General features: G+C 42.8%; 2 protein-coding genes across 2 annotated transcripts in view; both read right to left on the bottom strand.

Moving 5' to 3' along the window:
• Positions 1-12,017, bottom strand: part of ppil2 (peptidylprolyl isomerase (cyclophilin)-like 2) — a 23,564-nt gene extending 11,547 nt beyond the window's left edge. The window contains exons 1-14 of the mRNA XM_034542033.1: positions 11,882-12,017; positions 11,633-11,682; positions 10,865-10,910; positions 10,625-10,687; positions 10,340-10,391; positions 9,494-9,545; positions 9,043-9,134; positions 8,555-8,644; positions 8,385-8,460; positions 8,123-8,283; positions 5,527-5,602; positions 3,763-3,869; positions 1,719-1,808; positions 242-275 (exon numbers count right to left, since the gene is read on the bottom strand). Of these exons, the coding sequence (XP_034397924.1) occupies positions 242-275; positions 1,719-1,808; positions 3,763-3,869; positions 5,527-5,602; positions 8,123-8,283; positions 8,385-8,460; positions 8,555-8,644; positions 9,043-9,134; positions 9,494-9,545; positions 10,340-10,391; positions 10,625-10,687; positions 10,865-10,910; positions 11,633-11,682; positions 11,882-11,913 (1,021 nt within the window). The 5' untranslated portion in view covers positions 11,914-12,017. The remainder of the gene's footprint in view (positions 1-241; positions 276-1,718; positions 1,809-3,762; positions 3,870-5,526; positions 5,603-8,122; positions 8,284-8,384; positions 8,461-8,554; positions 8,645-9,042; positions 9,135-9,493; positions 9,546-10,339; positions 10,392-10,624; positions 10,688-10,864; positions 10,911-11,632; positions 11,683-11,881) is intronic.
• A 1,077-nt stretch (positions 12,018-13,094) lies between these two features.
• LOC117735846 (STAM-binding protein-like A) lies at positions 13,095-22,062 on the bottom strand. The gene is made up of 10 exons (XM_034540736.1): positions 21,924-22,062; positions 19,406-19,701; positions 19,113-19,188; positions 18,913-19,008; positions 18,231-18,642; positions 17,921-18,045; positions 17,563-17,700; positions 15,211-15,323; positions 14,999-15,098; positions 13,095-14,006 (listed from the first exon to the last, which is right to left on the bottom strand). Exons 2-10 carry the CDS (start codon positions 19,606-19,608, stop codon positions 13,950-13,952), a joined length of 1,320 nt encoding a protein of 439 aa, XP_034396627.1. The 5' UTR covers positions 19,609-19,701; positions 21,924-22,062; the 3' UTR covers positions 13,095-13,949.
• Between the last annotated feature and the right edge of the window lie 294 nt (positions 22,063-22,356).

Here is a 22,356-nt window from a genome sequence, read left to right as displayed (position 1 = left end):
AGGCCCATTCGCAGTCAATTACAGCCAGCCGGCCTTTTAAAAAAAAAAAAAAAAAAAAGAAAAACTACACCGAACGCTGTGTGTGTGTGTGTGTGTGTGTGTGTTCCCACGTGCCTCCACAGACTATATTTAGCAACACTCTCGACTCGCATCTCTTGTTTAAAAAAAAAAGAAAAAAGGGAACTATTAATAATTCAACACGTGGCACGCGGTTCAAAAACGTGCATCAAAGTGGTCGTACCTGTGCCGGTGCCCGTGGGGTCCCCTCCTTGAATCTGGAAGACAAGCAGAGCGTCTGTGAGCTTTCGGGGGTTAAAAAGACCATAAAAAAGAGCCGCTCCCCATTGCTTATAATAGAGAGACTTTTATTAAACCGTACAGTGTTTTTCCCTTGTAAGCGTTCGTCGTCCCTGACAACAGGCGGCCATTGTTCAGGCTCAACATTTCCCATTTTATTTGCATGTATGTATATATATATATATATATATATATATATATATATATATATATATATATATATATATATATATATGCTCTGAGCATTTCTTTGGACCTCATGTTTAAAAAGAAGAAGAAAAGAAGATATATTTGGGGAAGTTTGAAGACAGAGCAAAAAAGGCACCAACTTTATGGTTTGAAATTGTTTTTCTGACAACAACAACAACAAATGGATAAAGCCAAAAAGGAAGAACAACTAAAAAAAATACATGTTAAAAAAAAAGGGTTGACATTTAAAAAAAGGGACATTAAAAAGTGCAGACCCGGCGAGGCCCGGCGGCCATGACGGGTCTCTCTCTCTTATTTATTCTAATTTTTTTTTATAAAGTCTCATCTCAGGATGTGAAGCCGCACGTTCGATAGCAATTTCAGAGAAATTGTGGATAAACAATTCACAGCCTGCCACAGTGTCTGAAAAACCACGGGGACAGAATAAAATAAAATAAATAAATAATAATAATTTTTAAAAAAAGGTAAGCGAGCGAGCGCCCCGCCCCCATTGAGAGCAGATGTCCACTCAGAGACACTTTAATTATGGGTTTAATTACGAAAATTCAGTCTGAAGAAAAATATGAATTTTCTCTGAAGCAGCAAACACCGAAAATATATTTATTATATATTTTACGGTGTCGGTGTTTCATTTATATTTTGGGTTAAAGCTACCGAGTGACTGCTTTTACACAGGGATGTGGTGGAAGATAAACCCAAATCTAATTAAAAAAGATTTCTTTAAAGACATCAAATTTAATTAAATAATTTAATAGAGTAAACGTTTCTTTTTTTTTTCTTTTTTAAACTTAGTTTCCCAGATTAAAGTCAATAAATTACTTTTATTAAATAAATTTGTGATTTCTTTCATTATTTTTCTCGTAAATTCCATGTTTATTTTTCCCTCTTCCCCGCAAACCTGTAATTTACGATGAGTTTTTACCCTCAACGTCCACCAATACGCCGCCGAGTTAAGCGACTTGTGTCAGAAAAAACACATTTTGTGACGGTGGATAATAATAATTCACACGTTGTGAGAATCGCTCTGGCCAATTGTTAATATTAGATCCATCTGAAGAGGATATAAACATCTAAATTGGAGTTTGCCCCATACGAATGCGCCCAAACTAACAATCAAAAGGCGGTCATTTTAGGTAAACTGGTGGCTGTGTGTGTGTGTGTGTGTGTGTGTGGGTGTGTGTGCGTGTTTTTAATCTGGTCAAAGTCCTCACCATGAAATTCCTGATGGACCTGTGGAAGACCGTCCCATCATAGTAGCCTTTCTTACACAGACGGATGAAATTCTCTCCGGCTTTGGGAACCTGGGGAGGAGTTTTAAAAAAAAAAAAGGAGATGTTTAGAAGAAAAAAAAGCACCCACGATAAAAAGATAACAAAATAATATCCGCTGCTCGATATCACACTCAACCTTGTAACATTTAGATAAAACAGGATGCTGAATGTCAACAGCTGTCTGATAACACCTCACTTAGCAGTCTTAGGATATGATTTTTATGAATGAGATCATAACAAATGGGTGTTCTCATGTCTTTTAAAAACACATTTACATCCCAGTGAGTCACAACAAGCCAACAGGATGCAGAGACGTTGAGGTATATTAATATATTTCAACGTGGTCGGTCTTTCTGACCGCTTTAAAAGAAAGAAAAGGGGACCCATCATGCTCACTCATGGTTCATACTTGTATACAACAACAACAACAACAACAACAACAACAATACAGCACCCAAAGAAAAAAAGCAATATAAAAACAGAAGAATATATATCAGGATATATCATTGATAAACTACGGGCTGGGGCCGGTTTGATGACATCATCATCATAAAAGACGAGTCTCAGACACTGAAAACACACACACACACACACACACACACACACACACACTTTGCCCCCCCCCCCCTGTTATAAATCCCAGATTTTTCAAAGCCCTCCGGTACAAAGAGGCTTATTGTCTTAAACCTCTAGACGAAGGAAATGGTTTCGACTTTAACAGTTTGAGACATGAAATGGATTTATTTTTATTTATTTTTTTTAAAATGAAAACGTAAAAACATCTAACGGCACAATAAATTACTTGGGACGTCAATTAATAAAAAATACAGTTTACAATATCTCCATTAATTTACCATTTTCTGCCAGATTTGTGTGCATATACCGAAGTGCCTAATAAACCGTTTAGTTCTTTTTCACCCAAATGCATCATTGGACCGTCTAAATAATACTGTGCATGGTAATTATTATAAACGTGTATTTTTTTTAATATTATTTAGGTAGCTCTTTTGGTCTCCCCGCATGTCAATTCACATTGTTTATCGTATGAATAAAATAATTGTAACATCTTTTGGACTAAAAAAAAAAAAAAGAGTAAATTTAGACGCAGTCAACCTGTTCTAGCTCACTCAGGTGAAGCCGGTCTACCGTGAATAAGGTACGTGACTAACGTCATCACCCCCTCCCCCCCTCCCAAAAGTTAGGAACAACGAGAGCAGGAACTACAGAAAAATACCCAAAGCCGGGGCGAGCAAACTCTACGGGACAGTGTGGGCTTCTGGATTCGTGTGACAGAGAGTGCATGTGACAGTGAAGCGGCGCTCATTAATTCATAAACGGCAGGCCACGAATAGAGCTGCAGTCTTGTGTGGAAACCACTGGGGAGGAAGAGGAGGAAGAGGGGCACAGTGGGCAGGTTGTCTAGCCGCTGCAACGCCGCTGCAACTCCCCCGCAACTCCCCCCCCCCCCCCCCTCCCCTCCTCCTCATTATCCTGATTCGACGGCGCAGAAGCCAATGAAAACCAAGATGCATGAAGGAAGCTCCCGGTTACCGGGGGCAGAAATGCATTCCTGGAACTCACACCTGGACTTAAAAAAAACCTGTTTGTTGACGTACACTTGGGAACCTCTGAGGGTCTCAGGACATTCGACTGTGTAAATGTTTCGGATGATTTAACCGGCTGCTCGGAGCAAAACCTAAACTTATACCATTAAATTAACATCAGCATCGAGTCTGAATCAGAGCCTCAGGGTCTAAAACTCCAGGCTTCATTCATGAAAACTGTATATTTTACTGGGCAGCTTTGTGTCAATAAAAATGATATCATATCATATATATATATATATATATATATATATATATATATATATATATATATATATATAAAAATATATATATATATATATATATATATATATATATATTTAAAAAAAAGTATATATATTTAAAAAATATATATATTTTTTTTTAATATGTGTGTGTACCTTGTCACAGTGTAACTCAACGTTCAGGTCCCCCTTGTTCGTGAGGAGACGGACGTAGCCTTTCTTCTTCACATAGCGGTAACGCACGGTGTCGTCCGCGATGGCTTCTACAGCATAAAAAAACAAAACAAATATACATATTCAGCTGTTTTTTGTTGTTGTTTTTTTAAAATAAGTCTTTACAGATGAGAACATGAGTGATGATGACAGTGGAGGGGACGTTAATTCGAAGAACAATGGTGAGACTTTATCGATTGTTTTGAGTTGTTATTTAGCTTCATTCTCCTATTAACCATCTTTAAAGCCAAGTATCTTCTTTTTTTTTTTTTATTACTGTCGTTAGTGTTTTGGGGGTCAGCTGAAGCTCACGAGGTGAGCGGTCGTCGAGGTACCCGGTTCGATCCCCCGCTCTCCCCATTAGTTGGTAGTCCTGGCAACGGGGACGCTGGCGAAACTTAAACGCCGCTCCGTCTAGGACTGTTTTTATTTGTTTTTTCTCTACCTTTTTTACAATTTAACATTCATTTAAATTATTAAAATTTTTATTTAACAGTGTAGCCATTCTTCTGACTTAATTATTCTGCAAATCTTGGATTATTTTTTATTTTGTGATTGCCGTTGGCTCCTGCGCTCCACCACTGCGATCTGGTCAACAGTCTCTTGCTGGCTGGCCAACAGTCTCTTGCTGGCTGGCCGGCGGCTGTGGGCGAGCCGGCAGACTTCCTGCTTCATGCTGTTGCTCTGAGGCTGGTCGCCTCTCAGCGGTCCTGGTGCTCCGGTTGTCCGGTCTGTGGTTGGCGATTGCGTCCTCCCGGCTGTCATGGTTCTGCAGTGTTCCACCTCGCAGCTCCTCGGGCTCAGCGGCTTCTCTGCTCCTCCGTTCGTCTCGGCCATCGGGGCGCTCGGACTCCTTCGTCGGCCCCGTTGCATCCACAGAGCCTCCCGCGGAGGGTTTGTTTGCTCCTGATCGCTCCACGCTTTCCATCCCCTCCCTCTGGTCGGCCGAGCGCATCGCTGCAGCTCGTCATCACAACAACAGTCTCCAAGACCGAGATGGTGGCAACGAAATTAGGAACTGTTACAGCTCCCCCAGCACCCTCTACTCTTCCTGCTGACTCCACTCCCCAAAACCGGACTGGTACACCTCCAAGATGTCGTCCTTTTATGCAGTTCTTTGGTTCCCCTATTTTAGTTTGTCTGTTCTGCTTTATTTTGTATTTGTAATTTTCTATTCCTCTATTGTGTTCATTGCCTATATGGCATTGTCTCCTTTGCCTCATGTATTTTCTGAAATGTTTACTTGTATTGATGTTATGTTTTTACCTTGCTTCTATGTAAACCCTGTTTTTAAAGGTGCTATATATATATATATATATAAATAATTGTATTATTATTAGTTGCATGTTGAAGTGCCCTTGAGCAAGACACTGAACCCCCAGTTCCTCCCTGTGTGCTTCACTGCAGCCCACTACTCCTTAATAACTAAGGATGGGTCAAATGCGGAGAAGAATGTCCCCACTGTGGGATCAATAAAGTGTACATTATTATTATGTTACTCAATCTTACAAAAAAGTACCTCATATAAAATATATATATATCGTGAAGCCGCACGTTCGATAGCAAAAAAGGAGCAGGCGTGACTACGGCCGTCCTATTCCGACAAAGATCACAGCAGCTGCAGAAAGAAGAGGTGAACGTTTCCGCCTGCTGGGAATATTGATGTTTCTGTGTGTGTGTGTGTGTGTGTGTGTGATGTTCACTCGCCTGCTACTTGTGTTGTTGCGGGGGTCATGGCCGTGGATGTGAAGGAGGCGGAAACTCTGCCTGTAGAGTAGTGGGCCTGAAAGAAAAAGAAACAGAAATAACAGCTTTTATGTCAACATTTACTGGTCTTATAAAACACGACTTCTCCCGTTAACGGATACTTTTGTGATGTCAGACGTCTTCAAAAGTTAGTTATAAAATAAAAAAAATAAAAAGATATAATGCTTTCTGTCAACTAGCTCGTCACTGCGTCAGTGTGTGTGTGTGTGTGTGTTGAGGAAAGGGAGACAAACAGAAATTATTTAAGAGTCTCTGGATTATTTACGCAATCGCGTAATATTATTACCACGAGTTCTATTATGTACACATGATGATCATTGTTTACTGCTGTTGTTGTTGTCGTTTACGTCTCATGCTTGTTCAGCACTTTGGTCAACGGTGGTCGTTCTTTAAACGTGCTTTACAAATACATTTTGACTCTAGAAGTGTGTATTATTAACACGATATCGATATTAAATATATAAAATCGGGGTTATGGTCAATAGTCAGATCAATTGATCAACTGACGACTAGAAATACATTCAAACTCCAAAAGAAAAAGAAGAAAACAACCCAACTCAAGGAGTTTGATCAGTTCCCGTCATGTGACCTACGTATTGTAAACAGGGTCTCCCACCGTGTGAGGTGACCTCGAGAGCTCCGGTCAAAGCCAGTCATGTGACCTACGTATTGCCATCGGGTCGCCTTGTAAACAGGGTCTCCCACCGTGTGAGGTGACCTCGAGAGCTCCGGTCAAAGCCAGTCAGGTGACCTACGTATTGCCATCGGGTCGCCTTGTAAACAGGGTCTCCTACCGTGTGAGGTGACCTCGAGAGCTCCGGTCAAAGCCAGTCATGTGACCTACGTATTGCCATCGGGTCGCCTTGTAAACAGGGTCTCCTACCGTGTGAGGTGACCTCGAGAGCTCCGGTCAAAGCCAGTCATGTGACCTACGTATTGCCATCGGGTCGCCTTGTAAACAGGGTCTCCCACCGTGTGAGGTGACCTCGAGAGCTCCGGTCAAAGCCAGTCAGGTGACCTCGAGTGAGGACGTCAAAATGTCCCATCTTCCAAGTATGAGAATGAGCTTCCACGTTCGATTATTCGACGCACTTTTGAGCGTAATAATGGTGTAAAAAGTCCTTTAAATCATTTCAGTCAGACAAAAAAACACACACACACACACGAGAAACCTCAGAAAGCGCCACACCGGGTGATTTTCGGTGACTTATGACGCTCGACCTGCGGATTCATACCATCTAAGAAGGAGAACGCTTTCAGGCTCTGTGGTCTTGAATTAGGAGGAGAATAGCAGTAATAAAAACACCACTAACAATGCGGTGAGATTGGGAGGACTCATTGAAGCGGAGGCGTGCAAAAAGGGGGATTTTAAAAAGCTCGCGTCTACCGGTTTAGCATTCTTCTGCTCTAGTTCCTGTGAAGGCGCATGAAAGCCCAGACATCTCTTTACCTCGTGTGCTCCCCCGTCTGACCCACATTTCCCCCGGTTCCCCCTCAGATGCCGGAGCATCATCACCTCGACGGTGAACCCGAGACGGAGAGAGAGAGAGAGAGAGAGAGAGAGAGAGAGAGAGAGAGAGAGAGAGAAGGAAAAAGCTCTCTAAGCGTTTTTTTTTTTTAAAAAGAAAAGAAAAAGCCAGATGCGGTGCAGCAGCAGCGACGGAGAGCTGATAAGAGTTGCTGATGCAGTTTAATATCAATCAAGACTGCATCCTCTCTCTCTCTCTCTCGGTTATTCAAGGACACGATCGCGGTTGACCTTCGTCGTTGCCGCACAACTGTTCGCTTCCCTGAAGTTAAAACCTGAACAATGACGACGGGGAGCGGACAATGTGAGGGGATTACACGTCGCAAGAATATTAAAAACTAGCCACATATTCAAAAAAGGGGCCTTTTGTTTGAGTCCTGCACTTAATATATTGACTTCAGCTCCCCGTTACGCATCATTCACGTCCCTCACAGCACCGAGAGCCTGTTCTTTGTTCCGTTTCTGGATGCAGTCGTTTGTCGGAGAGTCGATGTATCGCTGCGTGTTCGGCTCCCTCCTGTGCACGATGTGGAAATGACACGTTGTCTCCAAAGCGCCCTCTTGAAACGCTGATTTTAATGTCAGCCTCTTTAAAAATCAGACACTGAAATTGGTCCTCCACTCAAAAAGGAAACGTGCGGTTCTTAAATCGTCAAAGAAACTGATGAGAGTTCAGACGTTGTTGCCTCCTATTAGTATTAATTAGAAAATCCATTTAAATGCCAAGTATCCAAGTCAATAAACAGCCAAGTTTAAGCAATGTGTTTTCTCCATTCTACCACGTACTCAACTTCCATTACCAGAAGGGGATTTTTAGATATCAAAAGACTTTTCTTTCTTTACGGTCTCTAACGTGAGGGAATAAAACAGAACAGAATAAAACACGAGCTGGGAATAATGAGAGAAGGACTACCTCACTTTCCTTTTCATATCTCTTGCAGGACTACCTCACTTTTACATCAGCATCGGGGTGTTTTTTGTTGTCTTTTTTTTTTGTTTGTTGCTTACGGCGTTCAATTTGTCCGTCTTCTTGGCTGCCGACTCCTTCATGGTGGAGGCCAGGAGCGGATCCCCCTTGTAGTCCTTGTACAGCTCGGCTAAGGTCTCCCTGGTCTCCAGGTTGGTGGTCTTCAGGTGGTACGCCGGGTGCAGCTTGGCCTTTTCCTCATCTGAGCCGAGCCAGAGAAACGAGAGCAAGAGGAAGGAAGTTGATTAGCATTTGACAAAAAAGGCAGATTCCCACCAAATAGTTAATTAACACATAACCCACCGGGATCCAACACCTTCAGGTTGTTTCTTACGTGGAAGAAGTTGGAAACATTGAATTTATCCAGGTTTGTGGGGTCCTGCGAAGACAAAACACACCCAGAAAATTATTAGTATTATTATTTTATTTAAAAAAAGGTTGATTTTTCTATAAATGTAAAAGCAACAACCCACCTGAAGGACGATGATGTCTTTTCTGGCGAAGGGCTCGTCGCTCAGCAGATCTTTGAAACTTTTGGTCTTAATGTTGAGTTGCTCAACAGCCTGAAACGGTTGAAACGGAAATATTTAAAAAGAAAACTAAAAGCCTCTTTTGGCACACGCATTTAAATCATTTCCCCTATTTTGAAAAACAAGTTGTTTCGATAAAATGTGAACCACGAGAGGTCCACTTGAGATTAGCCGTGGACAGAAATACTTTTTAAATTTTTTTAAAAAGGTGCACGCTTGCGATAGCGTGATCCTCCTGGAAGAGATTAAAAAGGGGGCGGAGTCTACGCGGTCAAATTTAGTTTTGTACAAAAACTAAAATTCAGCGTGATGGACGACAGCGTCTCGGGAGACCACGTGGGGCCGAGCGTCTGCACGGCATCACTCTGAAATAAAAATCAATAAAAAAGTGTGTGTGTGTGTGTGCAGACATTGGAGGTGCGTTCACCAACCTCATGAGAAAACACGTTGCCGGTGACCTTGATGGCCACGAAGTGAGAATTGTTTGTGAAGATGTTGTACAGAACGGGGCAGTGATACTTCCCTGGAAGAAAAGAGAAGCGAGCGGTCTGAAAACGTCTCGTACAGAAGTCTAGAAATACTTTGCGTGAAGAGCTCCCTGCAGCGTTACATCACCCCCCCCCTCCCTCCCTCCACTTGCTCTTATCTCTCTCCCCCCCCCCCCTCAAAAAAAGATTACCCTTTAACACTCTTTAAGTCGACTTTTCCAGCCACTCTCACACAGCGGGGCCGTGAGATAAACGCAGCTTTGACCTTTTAATTCCAAACCGCAGGCTGATTTTGGGTGATTAGAGTCTGGAAACTTAAGCTGTAATGACTCACTGGTTTCTACAAGAATCCTTTCAGGTTAAGAGTCAATTGAACACGTTCGTGGTTATTTACCATCGTTGTTCTTGGCAAAGTTGAGTTTGATGAGGGACTTTGCCTCCAGTTTCTGTGAGAAAGAAGAAGAAAAAAAATTAGTGTGCAATCACGAAGATAATGTGACCAAAACCGAATAATAAAAAACATTATTTTATATTTAGCTATTAACTAACCAATACGTGATAACTGAACTGCTTAGTGCTGCCAAGAACACTGAATTATAACAACTCGTAAAAAAAATAAATACGTGTGGTAAATATTAAATAGTGTGGCCTCTAAAGTTGGCGTTTTGAAAGATAATTCAAAAATATAATAATGATTTAAATGTCAAACCTTTTATGCATGGCTGCAACAAATGATTACTACCAATATCAAAAATATTTAAATTAGTCTCTTATTTGTTCTAAAAAAATCCAGAAAAGGAGCAAATCGTCACATTTGAGAAGCTGGAACCAGTTTAAACACGTTTTGTTTAATAAATTATTTAAAACAATTAAAACAAAAAAGCACCGAGGAGTTTATTGCTTCGAAATCGACGAGATTTATCATCTACGCTGTTTGGACATCCACATATTTCCCATTTAACCAAAATTGAATTCAAATGACTAATTGTTTCAGCACTACTCACAGGTAGCATTAAGGGGGCGGGACTAAGAACAAGCATTCATTCTGCATAGAAGAACTGCCCGCGATAAGTAGATCGTAGCTAAATCTACAATGCTTTTCTTCTCTTTTTTTGTTGTTGTTGTCAATGCTCATTACGATATATAAACGTTATAAACTAAATTATGGAGATTATTATTATTATTATTCAAACCATTTCAGAAGCGGCCTTGTTTGGCCACATGATGCGTGTATGCTCACCTCTCCGGAGATCGGATTGGTGCCATACCTCTTGATCCACGGCATAATGCTCCTGAAACACAAGGTACAAAAAGGAAGGGATCTTTATTTTACTTTTTTTTAAAAAGGTGAAAGAAGCAATCGCAACACATTTGAGTATTTGTAGTGTTTCGCAACAACAAACATCCGTCATACTCATCTCAAAGTTGGCCTAAAGTTGAGCTAACAGACACATCAAGGAACACACATACCAACCCTGTTGGACCAGGACACATTTGGACGTGACTGTTGGAATCGTGTACTTACAGCAGGTCAAAGACGACTCCCTCATCAGTACAGACGGGATACTCAAACGGCTGCAGGGACAAGCTGAAACGTTTCAGACGAAAACACATCGTGTCACAAACAATCGCTCAGCGAAACTACACGAGCCAGACTGTCGCATGTCTATTCGACATACTGCTGTAAAGTCTCCTCCACTTCTGGTGGAACAGCACGGACACATTTCTTGTTATCTCTGCTGATGGTTAACAAGTCTCTTCTTACCTGCAGTGGTCAAACGGAAGCCGTCTGAAGTTTGCTTTTGGGATTTCTAAAAACAAAAAACATTAAAAGCATTCAATTCCATTTGTCCAATTTTATATTTGATGACACTTTCAAAAACAGTTACACTGCATGTTGTATTCCAAGACAACAGTGGGTGAAACCGTGGGTATTAAAATAGTTTTACTAGCTTCTATTACATTTAGTGTCGTAGTAGAGTGTAAAAAAGCATGTTACATTTATTCTACTTACATAAAATATTTGCCTAATTTTTTGTTGTGATGGACATTTTAAAACAATTCGTAGACTAAAACTATAACAATTAATAGAAGAACATATTGACACTGAGAATGATCTTTAGCTGCAGCGCAACAAATTATAAATAAACCAATAAAGTTATGCTTTGTTATCATAGTTTAAGCTATAAATACTTTTAAAAAATCGGCGCCATGTTTACCAGCTGCAACATAAAAGTGATGAACACATGAATGCATCAATAATTATAATCTAGAGATATACTTTATTCTGAAAAGGGCTATTCTGCATAATGAATACTTTTACTTTTGGAACTTTAAGTATATTTCAATGCATTTTTATGCTTTTACTCGAGTAGGATTTTGAATGGAGGCCTTTTACTTGCAAGTACTGAAGTATTGCATATATATATATATATATATATATATATATATATATATATATATATATATATAGTTTTTTTTTTGTTTCAACCAGGTCACGTTGAAATTTAAGATTTATAAAAAAACAACCCACCTGATTTCTTCCCTCCATAAAAGTGTGTGTACTCTGAACATGTGATGTACCTGTAAAAAAGAAAAAAAACATTAAGAAAAAGGACAAAGAAGTGACCTTAAAATAAAGTTAAATCCAAAGTAATTATATAAATAAGCTGTAAATTAGCAAACTAGCTCGTTAGCAAACACTGCTAGCTAGCTAAGCTAACAACAACAACAACACGCAGCGAGCAAGCGGTGCGTCGTCCAGGGCAACAGTCATACTCACATTTTATCTTTTTGGTGCTGTCGTTTCCCCATTTTGGCTGTTTGTGTAGGTCCGACAGATTATTGAGGTAAAAAACGACGGAGCTCAACATCAACAACGCACCACCCGTTCGCCTTGTGGTTACTTCCTGTTTACGTTGTTTTACGTCTCCTTCATTTACGGCATACGACTTATAACAGCAGCGCTCTGCCGCCCCCTGCTGGAAGAACGGATAAACGACACATTACTTCTCTCTAGTTGGGCCTGAAAAAAACCCAACATTTCTTCAATTTTCACTCTTGAAAAAGAGATTTTAAGAATGTATTTTGACTTCTGCACATATCTTAACATATTCATGACTAATGTGTATTGTATAAATTAACATTTATTCTGTATATTACTCTGCCCTTTACTGCTATTGCACTTCCAAACTGCCACTTGTTGTCTCAGTACTGGACAATAAAGTTTAATCTAAGTGATCCCAACTCTTTGAAGCTAAAACGAGTCCATATACTCTAAATATTCTGGAACAACATATTCTTCTTGTCCCCTTTCCTTTCCCATTTCTACTAAGAATATCATTTAAATTAATACATTTATCAAGTTCCTATCACATTTCTTTAAAAAGCAAAACTCAAACACATGATCAGCCGTGCTCTAATTAATGTTCTTTTGATAGTTTTCCTGAAACAAGAGAGCCTCAGATTTATGTTTCAATCTACAGCAAAACCCCAAAACTTTATTACCGTCTGCCCATTAACTCCATCTTCCCAGGATCAGCTCTGTCTTAATAATTTCACCAGCATAACATTACATATTATCTCTGTAAATCAAGACAATAAAACAGTTTGAATACTCCATACGACATTAATTAATTCATGTATGAAAACTCATTTGATCTTTGATTTGTTGTCTTTGATCATCTGACAGATTCACACACATCTTTGTCTCATTTTAGTGTTCATCTGTAAGTGTGCACCTTTCCCTAAAAACATCTGTGGTATTTATTAATATTTTTGTATTATATAAAATAGCAAATAAAAGGAATTTAAATATTTTTTTTAATGATTGTTAAATATTAAATCTCATCCTCTCCACTGGGTGTGCAGTAATTGCATTAAATCTGGTTTAAATGTTTGTGCTTGTTGTCTATTATTCATCTTTACATTCTCTAACTCTTACGCTTTAAAAAAAAACATGTTCAGGACAAACACGACAAACCAAACCATGCAGAATAAATTAACCTCCCAACGAGTTTATTTTTGACTTTGCATTTCATTCACTGAAGCAGAATCATTTACTTCCTGCAACAAGCGGAAAAAAAGGGGAGCGAAACAAAAAAAAGCGGGTTAAGAGGAGAGAGAGGTCCGTTGGTTTCGGGCTGACGAGGAGCAGGAGGTCGACATCACGTCCTCGGGTAAAGCCACCCCCCCTTTTTAACCCCCATAAAGAATAAAGAAAGTCAAAAAGGTGGATGCATCATAAGCAGGAATTAAACAAAGCTCTTTATAGATGAAAGGATGCTGCGGAGTTATATAGAAAAATAGAACGCAGAGCAGCAACGCCGCCTGCGTACCTGAGTTACAACTGGCCGTCTTTCCTCCCGACAACAAAACAACAGAAACACACGGAAACTTCTTGAAAGACTCCTCGAGCCGGAGAGCGTTCTCGTCCTTGGCACTTTTTCTTTTTTTTCCTTTCTCCAGGCAGAAATAAAACTTTGACAACTGGTCGGGTTATTAGACATCGACACACATATATATATATATAGTGTTGTTCTTTTTTTAATGACAAACGGTGAGAAAGTGGAGCATGGACCGACGAAAAAAAACAAAAAAAAAACACAAGAGGTTGAAGAGAGGGATCGTAGTCGTTTGCTTGGAAAGTGCATTAATATGCGATTTCTTTTCTTGCAGAGCAAAAGGAAGAAATAAAAAAAAAATATTTAAAAAAAGTTGCGCAACGTTGTTCCCTTTGAGAACAACTCAAGTCCGTAGAAACGGTCGTTCTGCTCGGCGTCGGCCTGAAAAGGAAGTGTTCGTTTCCTCCAGTTAAATGTCAGTTGGATCAAAACGGTCCCCGAGAAGAATCACCGCAAATCCATCATGGACACGGTGTCGTCGGTGATGTTGATGTGTCCCGCGTGCTGAGAGAGAGAGAGAGAGAGAGAGAGAGAGAGAGAGAGAGAGAGAGAGAGAGAGAGAGAGAGAGAGAGAGAGAGAGAGAGAGAGAGATATATATATATATTAGAGTTTGAATCGTCTCACATGGACAGAAAAAAAACTAATTTTAATATCTAATATATATATATATATATACACATACATACATACATACATATATATATATATACACACACACACCAATTATATATGTATATAATTTAATATAATTATATATATATATATATATATATATATATATACACACACATATAATATATCATTTAATTTAATATATATATATATAAATATGTTTGTAAAAAAAAAAAGAAAAAAAGGAATGTCTTTCCCCTTTTAGTTTTTAAAGAACCTACCTCACAAACAGAGATAAATAGATTAGGTATTATATTTAAGTGATGACGATAACCGCTTCAGTTCCCTCTCAGCAAGGTAAAGCAAAAATATTCTAAATAGAGCGATCGATTATTTTAGGTGTATAAAATACATTACAGAAGCACTTTCATTTGCTCTCGTCTGTTTCTTCAAACTCCATCTCCTGTAGTAATAATAATAATAATAATAATAATAATACACTGACTACTGAGAAGAACCTCATAAAACCACACTTCAAAACATCCAAAACTATCCCGTTAAGTGGTCAAATTGCAGTAAGTCGTGCATAAAGTTTGTACTCGTGAGTCTTATTGCACCATTTAGTGCCAGAAGTTACAGAAAATGTAAATGTATGTTGGCCCCGAGTTTTAGTTTAACCAAATGATAATAAAAAATGTTTTCCAGAAAGAGATGTTATTGTGTTTCCAAAGCCAGACAGACACCACGAGACGTTAGTGAGAGAAGATCTCTGGTGGTTATTTAGGAGATCAGACCCGTTAAAACAAGCTCAACAATACATACATGTCAGTTTGTGCCGTGGTCGTAAAAATGACCACGGTCGTTTCCAGTGGAGCGAACTCACTGTGAACAGAGGGGGGTCTTTGCTGTGCGGGTGAAAGCCTTTCTGTTTACACGTGGAGATCTCGTCCGTTCCTCGATCCGTCAACTTGAAGTAGCCGATCCTGAGACCAACACAAGTCACACGCACACTTTAACGAGCCGAAAAGACAAAAGATCTGTAACGTGTGTGAAGACGGGTTTTTTTTCTTCTTTCTTTCTTCTTCCTCGACTCACTCGTTAAACTTGGGCGAGCAGACGATGGCGATGGCCTCCGGCAGCATCATCTGGTAGGAGCAGTGCGTGTGAAGGTCGACGCTGGACAGGAAGGCCGTCTGCGTGGGGTGAGTCTGGGAAAACACACACAGAGAGAGAGAGAGTTGGATGCACAGGCCGAACGCGCCAACGTCCGTCCTCTAAAAGTGTTTTCCTTTTCCTATAAACTATCATACGTTTATTTTTTTGCAACCAGTGAGCGAAAGTGACCGTGTTTGGATGGCGTGTTTGGACGGCGTGGTAGAGACGGCGTGGTAGAGACGGCGTGATAGAGACGGCGTGATAGAGACGGCGCGGTAGAGACGGCGCGGTAGAGACGGCGCGGTAGAGACGGCGTTGGTAGAGACGCCGATTTAGAGACGGCGTGGTACAGACGGCGCGGTAGAGACGGCGTGTTTGGACGGCGTGGTAGAGACGGCGCGGTAGAGACGGCGTTGGTAGAGACGCCGATTTAGAGACGGCGTGGTACAGACGGCGCGGTAGAGACGGCGCGGTAGAGACGGCGCGGTAGAGACGGCGCGGTAGAGACGGCGCGGTAGAGACGGCGCGGTAGAGACGGCGCGATAGAGACGGCGTTGGTAGAGACGCCGATTTAGAGACGGCGTGGTACAGACGGCGCGGTAGAGACGGCGCGGTAGAGACGGCGCGGTAGAGACGGCGCGGTAGAGACGGCGCGATAGAGACGGCGCGATAGAGACGGCGCGATAGAGACGGCGCGATAGAGACGGCGCGATAGAGACGGCGCGATAGAGACGGCGCGGTAGAGACGGCGCGATAGAGACGGCGCGGTAGAGACGGCGCGGTAGAGACGGCGTTGGTAGAGACGCCGATTTAGAGACGGCGTGGTAGAGACGGCGTGGTAGAGACGGCGCGGTAGAGACGGCGCGATAGAGACGGCGCGGTAGAGACGGCGCGGTAGAGACGGCGTTGGTAGAGACGCCGATTTAGAGACGGCGCGGTACAGACGGCGCGGTAGAGACGGCGCGGTAGAGACGGCGCGGTAGAGACGGCGCGGTAGAGACGGCGCGGTAGAGACGGCGCGATAGAGACGGCGTTGGTAGAGACGCCGATTTAGAGACGGCGTGGTACAGACGGCGTGGTACAGACGGCGCGGTAGAGACGGCGCGGTAGAGACGGCGCGGTAGAGACGGCGCGATAGAGACGGCGCGATAGAGACGGCGCGATAGAGACGGCGCGATAGAGACGGCGCGATAGAGACGGCGCGATAGAGACGGCGCGGTAGAGACGGCGCGATAGAGACGGCGCGGTAGAGACGGCGCGGTAGAGACGGCGTTGGTAGAGACGCCGATTTAGAGACGGCGTGGTAGAGACGGCGTGGTAGAGACGGCGCGGTAAAGACGGCGTGATAGAGACGGCGTGATAGAGACGGCGTGGTAGAGACGGCGCGGTAGAGACGGCGCGATAGAGACGGCGCGGTAGAGACGGCGCGGTAGAGACGGCGTTGGTAGAGACGCCGATTTAGAGACGGCGTGGTAGAGACGGCGTGGTAGAGACGGCGCGGTAGAGACGGCGTTGGTAGAGACGCCGATTTAGAGACGGCGTGGTACAGACGGCGCGGTAGAGACGGCGCGGTAGAGACGGCGCGGTAGAGACGGCGCGGTAGAGACGGCGCGGTAGAGACGGCGCGATAGAGACGGCGTTGGTAGAGACGCCGATTTAGAGACGGCGTGGTACAGACGGCGCGGTAGAGACGGCGCGGTAGAGACGGCGCGGTAGAGACGGCGCGATAGAGACGGCGCGATAGAGACGGCGCGATAGAGACGGCGCGATAGAGACGGCGCGGTAGAGCCGGCGCGATTGAGACGGCGCGGTAGAGACGGCGCGGTAGAGACGGCGTTGGTAGAGACGCCGATTTAGAGACGGCGTGGTAGAGACGGCGTGGTAGAGACGGCGCGGTAAAGACGGCGTGATAGAGACGGCGTGATAGAGACGGCGTGGTAGAGACGGCGCGGTAGAGACGGCGCGATAGAGACGGCGCGGTAGAGACGGCGCGGTAGAGACGGCGTTGGTAGAGACGCCGATTTAGAGACGGCGTGGTAGAGACGGCGTGGTAGAGACGGCGCGGTAAAGACGGCGCGATAGAGACGGCGTGATAGAGACGGCGTGGTAAAGACGGCGTGATAGAGACGGCGTGGTAGAGACGGCGTGGTAGAGACGGCGTGGTAGAGACGGCGTGGTAGAGACGGCGTGGTAGAGACGGCGATTTAGAGACGGCGTTCCTTTAAGATGCCTTTCAGCAGGATTAGCTTGAGCTTCTGAGAACAGATGATGCGTTTGTCCATCTCGACTCACGTGTATCCAGCCCAGGGTGATGAGGTCATACTGGTCCTGCATGAGGAAAAGCTCCTCCTCGTTTTCCGTGTCGCAATAGTCCGGCCCGCCACACTGCTTCGGTACGATGACGTGGGTCACGGTGAACGCATTTCTGTTCTGGGGCACAAAACACACAAAAAAATCCTTTAAATGATGCACAGCTTGTGGGAACGTTGAGTTACCAGCAGATCTGGGAACAGTGAGAGAGGTGTCAGATTATGTTCTCCCCCCCTCTGGGGTGGGAGGTCAGCTGATGTCTCTCCCGTTTCAAAATCCACATTCCTTTGAAATTCACGGCTGCGGGTTCAAACGCGGTCGCCCTCTTCCAGAGTCTTACCAGTTTGCCACACAGGATGCCGCACGTTTCCACGGCCCGGCTCGTGTTGGCCTCGGCCAACCTCAGAAAGCTGCGGCACAGCTCGGCCGGAACCGCCAGCTGCCGGAGGGCGTCCACCATCGTGTCTGCAAAAAAAAAAAAACACCACGCAGACGGATAAAGATAGATGCTTGTGCGGTTCTGAAACTGAAATTAAGTAGGTCAGGGGGGACTAAATCAGCTCAGAAGTGTAAATACTTTAAAGTAGTATTTAAATCCTGGGAAGGCCGCCCCCCCTAGTGTGAGAAACAAAAGAAGAAGATTAACTCACTGTTGTTCCCCGGGCTGAACAGAGAACCGGGCTTGAGCGACCGGTCGAAGGAGGGCAGGGCGGCGGCGCCGGGCGTGCCGACGGTCGCCGGGGGGCGATCGTACTGCCGGTTGTTGTCGCCGGACGGTTCCCCGGGGCTCTGCGGGCCGGCGTGGGACGCCTGCGGCGGGGGCCCCCGGATGCCCGGAAGGAGGGGCGTGTCGGGGGCGGAGGGCGGCGCGGAGGGCGCGGCGAACTCCAGGAGCACCCGCTGGCGCTCCTTCTCCAGCTCCTGGCGGCGGATCATCTCCTCGAAGGCGCTGAACTGCTCCTGCTCCCGCTGCCGCCGCTGCATCTCGCCCACGCGCTCCCGCTCCGCGTCCAGCTCCCGCTGCTTGGACTGCTCGCGCGCCGCCGCCTCCTGCTCCGCCCTCTGAGCGAGAAAAACACACCGATTGCAAACCGCCGGCCTCTTATTTACGTCTATTGCTCGTCAACGAACGTGCATTCTTGCCGCAGAGCAATTCGTGCGTCGACTTTATATCAATGTTGTACAAAATGTGACAATCTCCCTTTATTACAACCGCGTTCTGCAGGTTACGATTAAAGTTCCCCCGCTTTTTCACACAAAATCCGCGTCCAATCTTTGTTGTGTTTTATTGTTACGTTTCTTTAAATGACGAGAGACCGTTAACGCATTTACCTTCTTGACGAGATGCTGCGCATAGTCCTGTTCAAATCTCTTCAGGAGGGCTTTTTTCAAAATCTCTGCTTGAGGAAACGCAACGTCCTTCAGTTTCTGGGGAAGGAATAAAAAGACATTTAAAAAAAAGTAAATAAATATAATTTAACATTTCCTTTAAAACGGAAACAATTACGTGTCATACGGGAGAACACCTTTACCTTTAGTGTGTCCTTCTTCTCGGGAATGTTCGCGGTCTTGTAGTCCCGGTGTTTGGGAAGTTTTTCTATAAAGAGACTTGATGAAAAGAGGAAACTTTTTTTTTTTTTGTACAACTCTGACTGATACATTCAGAGAAATGACAGTGTTCAGTAGAGGAATCACTCTGTTATTGAATTATTTACTGACACATTTGTATACATTATACAAGTAAACCAACAACAACCCGTCTTTATGTGAAAAAGCTCTAAAGAAGATGAACGCACCGAACACAAGTGGACGGCCGAACACTCACGTGATGTATTTATTGTACAGGACGAAGGCGCGCTCGGTGTTGCCCTCCTCCGCGTAGATGCTGGCCATGCGGATCATCTCCATCCCGGAGCGGAAGTAGCGGCGCGGCGGCACGTCGTCGTTGACTTCCACGGAGCTCCCCTTCTTGGTCAGAGCGCGGACTCGCTCCTCCGGCTGCAGGCTGGTGTCGTCGGGGTCGGCCATCGCGAGACGGCTCAGCCGGGAACACACCGCCGAGGAGGAGGAGGAGGAGGAGGAGGAAGAGAGCTGAAGATTCACCACCGGAGTCAGCGGCGTCTGGAAAAAATAGAAAAGCCGTGGTGGTAAACCTGAAGAAAGCCACGTACACTGACACTTTTGTATTATTCCTTTTGGTTAAATCCTTAGAGTACATTTATGTTAAAAAAATGTCCAAATCCAGACTTTGATGATGCCATAATTTAAGTGTCTGTTCAGAGATCGTTTGTCTCAAATATTCTGCCACCAACTCAACACAATTCATTTAAAATTAGTTGCTCAAAGCACTCTAATATTTCTATATTAGAAATATTACCCTAGTTTTAATTGAGACATATAATAACTAAAAGATTATCTCCACTACAAACCACAATTGGATGAGTGAGAACATGTTTTATGTTGTTGATTTTTTTAGTGTGTGTAATAATAAATATATTAATAATAGCATTTTCTTTGTTTAAAATTAACATGTTCTTTCCACCCAAAACCATATATATATATATGTTAGGATTTATATATATGTTAGGATTTTTATATATATAATTTAACCAGGATTATACTGGCTAAAGATTATACTGGCTAAAGAATATATATATATATATATATATATATATATATATATATATATATATATATATATAATTTAACCAGGATTATACTGGCTAAAGAAAGGTTAATATAATATATACATTTATAAAATAAAAGTTTCACACAAGCACCACATAAAGACACAAATAACGTAACATAAAAAAAACAAAACAGCAAGAAGTTTAAAACAACATAAAGACATTTAAAAAAAAAAAAAAAAGTTTCAAGACGGATTTATAACAAACCAACATCAACCAACGAATTGTCATTTAGTGCTCAAGTAATTCCTTTAACCTGTTTTTTAAAATCTTGCATGCTAATAAAAGCCACATTATTACAAGCACAACCAGATTTACGGTGTTTACAGTTGCATTTTAGTTATTTTCTACGACAAGATATCGTATTTATTAGGAATTAGGATTATATTTCCGGAAAATCTGACAATCGTTCAAAGACATTTCAAATTGATGGCTATGATGTGATGATTTGAAGACATGGGCTTCATTACTAATGATTGTTTATAGTGAATCAATTCAGTAAGTGCACAAGACCACACAATATCCTGCATGAACGGACTTCACATCGTGTATTCAGGCCGGGAGAGTCCATTTGTTAAGAGATTTTGACTCTTTATTGATCAAGCGAAGGAACACGGGACAAAAGGCTTCACCAGCACACAGACGAATAATGCTCAGGCGGTATTGATTCTGCCGTGATGGCTTCTGGGCTCACGGGAAACACAGTGTGCCAAGAGAGACCAGTTGTTAGGCTGTAGAGGTGCGGCTCTGATAACAGGAGAAAGGCCGAAGCACTCGATAGCGGCTTAGAGTTTTATATTGTCTTTGTATTTTTAAACTTTTATTTGTGTGTTTTTAGTCAGAAAATGCTCTACAACAGTGTATCATCACACTTACTGTTTGTTAGTGGTGGGATGGACCGAGTACTGTACATGTACTTCTACTTTACTTACTTTTCCATGTTATGCAACTCTACCTTCCGATGTTCCTTAAATGGGGTTTAGAAAAAATCCTCTACATAAAACTATTTGAAAAGTCTCTTTGAAAAATGCATCGTCACTCACGAGGACACACAATGATCTTATAGGATATGATGCATTGCTGTACGACCCAAAAAGGGAGTTAAAAATCTGCAATTTACAGCATTAAAATGCAAAATACACATTCATATTCACCTAGAAACATTATATAGAATAGTAAAACACTGACAGGGAACACTTTACTACACAATGACTAGTTTTTAAGTAACACTTTTGATGCCATCAGTAGGCCACACTTTTCTGACACATACTTTTTACTCAAGTAAGATTTTGAGTGTTTTCACAGTGTGGTATGAGTACCTTTCAGGAAGTAACACTTATTTAGCTTACCGCCATATTTACTGTGTATTTATCATCTTTATAATCTGACAGTTACAACTACAGACAGTAATAGCCCCTGTTTCAGCTCCAGTAATGAGACACGTTACCACTGACGCGCTCTGGCTGTCATGGAAACATGTGTTTCCCTTGACGGGTCCCGATATCCAACTTTAACTGTGTCACCAAAGCGATCAAACGACGCCGCGTTAGCCGCGAGCTAACCGAGCTAACTTAGCAAAAAGCACAGCAACGTCACGAGTTTAAAACGGTGGACCGGCTAACGGCCGCTGAGCAACTTCCTCCTCCTTCTTCTTACCCGATAGACCTGGAAACCGAAGCTCCCGCAGACCTACATGGAGCCGAATCACAACGAGAAGAGTCGAATCAAAAGAGTCCCGAAGCAGGTAGCTCCACTGGGCAAGCGCCTACAGCGTCTCCACTTCCGCAATCAAAACAACTTCCGGCAGACGCAACACGCGTCATCGGCGACGTGATTTTTTTGACTTACGTGAAAAAAAAATAAGTTAAAATAAATAATCAAATATTTATTTATTTACATTTAAATTGAAATAAATCAATCAAATATTTAATCATTTAAATTTAAATTGAATTTAATTTATTTTTTAATTAAATGTACATATACATTTGAATAACACACGTTAAAGAACATCCAGAACAAGGAGATCTCATATACATATAATAATATATTTTATGAAAATAAATAGATAAAATATGGGGGGGGGGGGGGG

The sequence above is a fragment of the Cyclopterus lumpus genome, chromosome 9 (assembly GCF_009769545.1).
Source record: "Cyclopterus lumpus isolate fCycLum1 chromosome 9, fCycLum1.pri, whole genome shotgun sequence".
Lineage (NCBI taxonomy): Eukaryota > Metazoa > Chordata > Actinopteri > Perciformes > Cyclopteridae > Cyclopterus > Cyclopterus lumpus.
The sequence above is the reverse complement of the archived record's forward strand: the minus strand, read 5'-3'. Positions and strand labels throughout refer to the sequence as shown.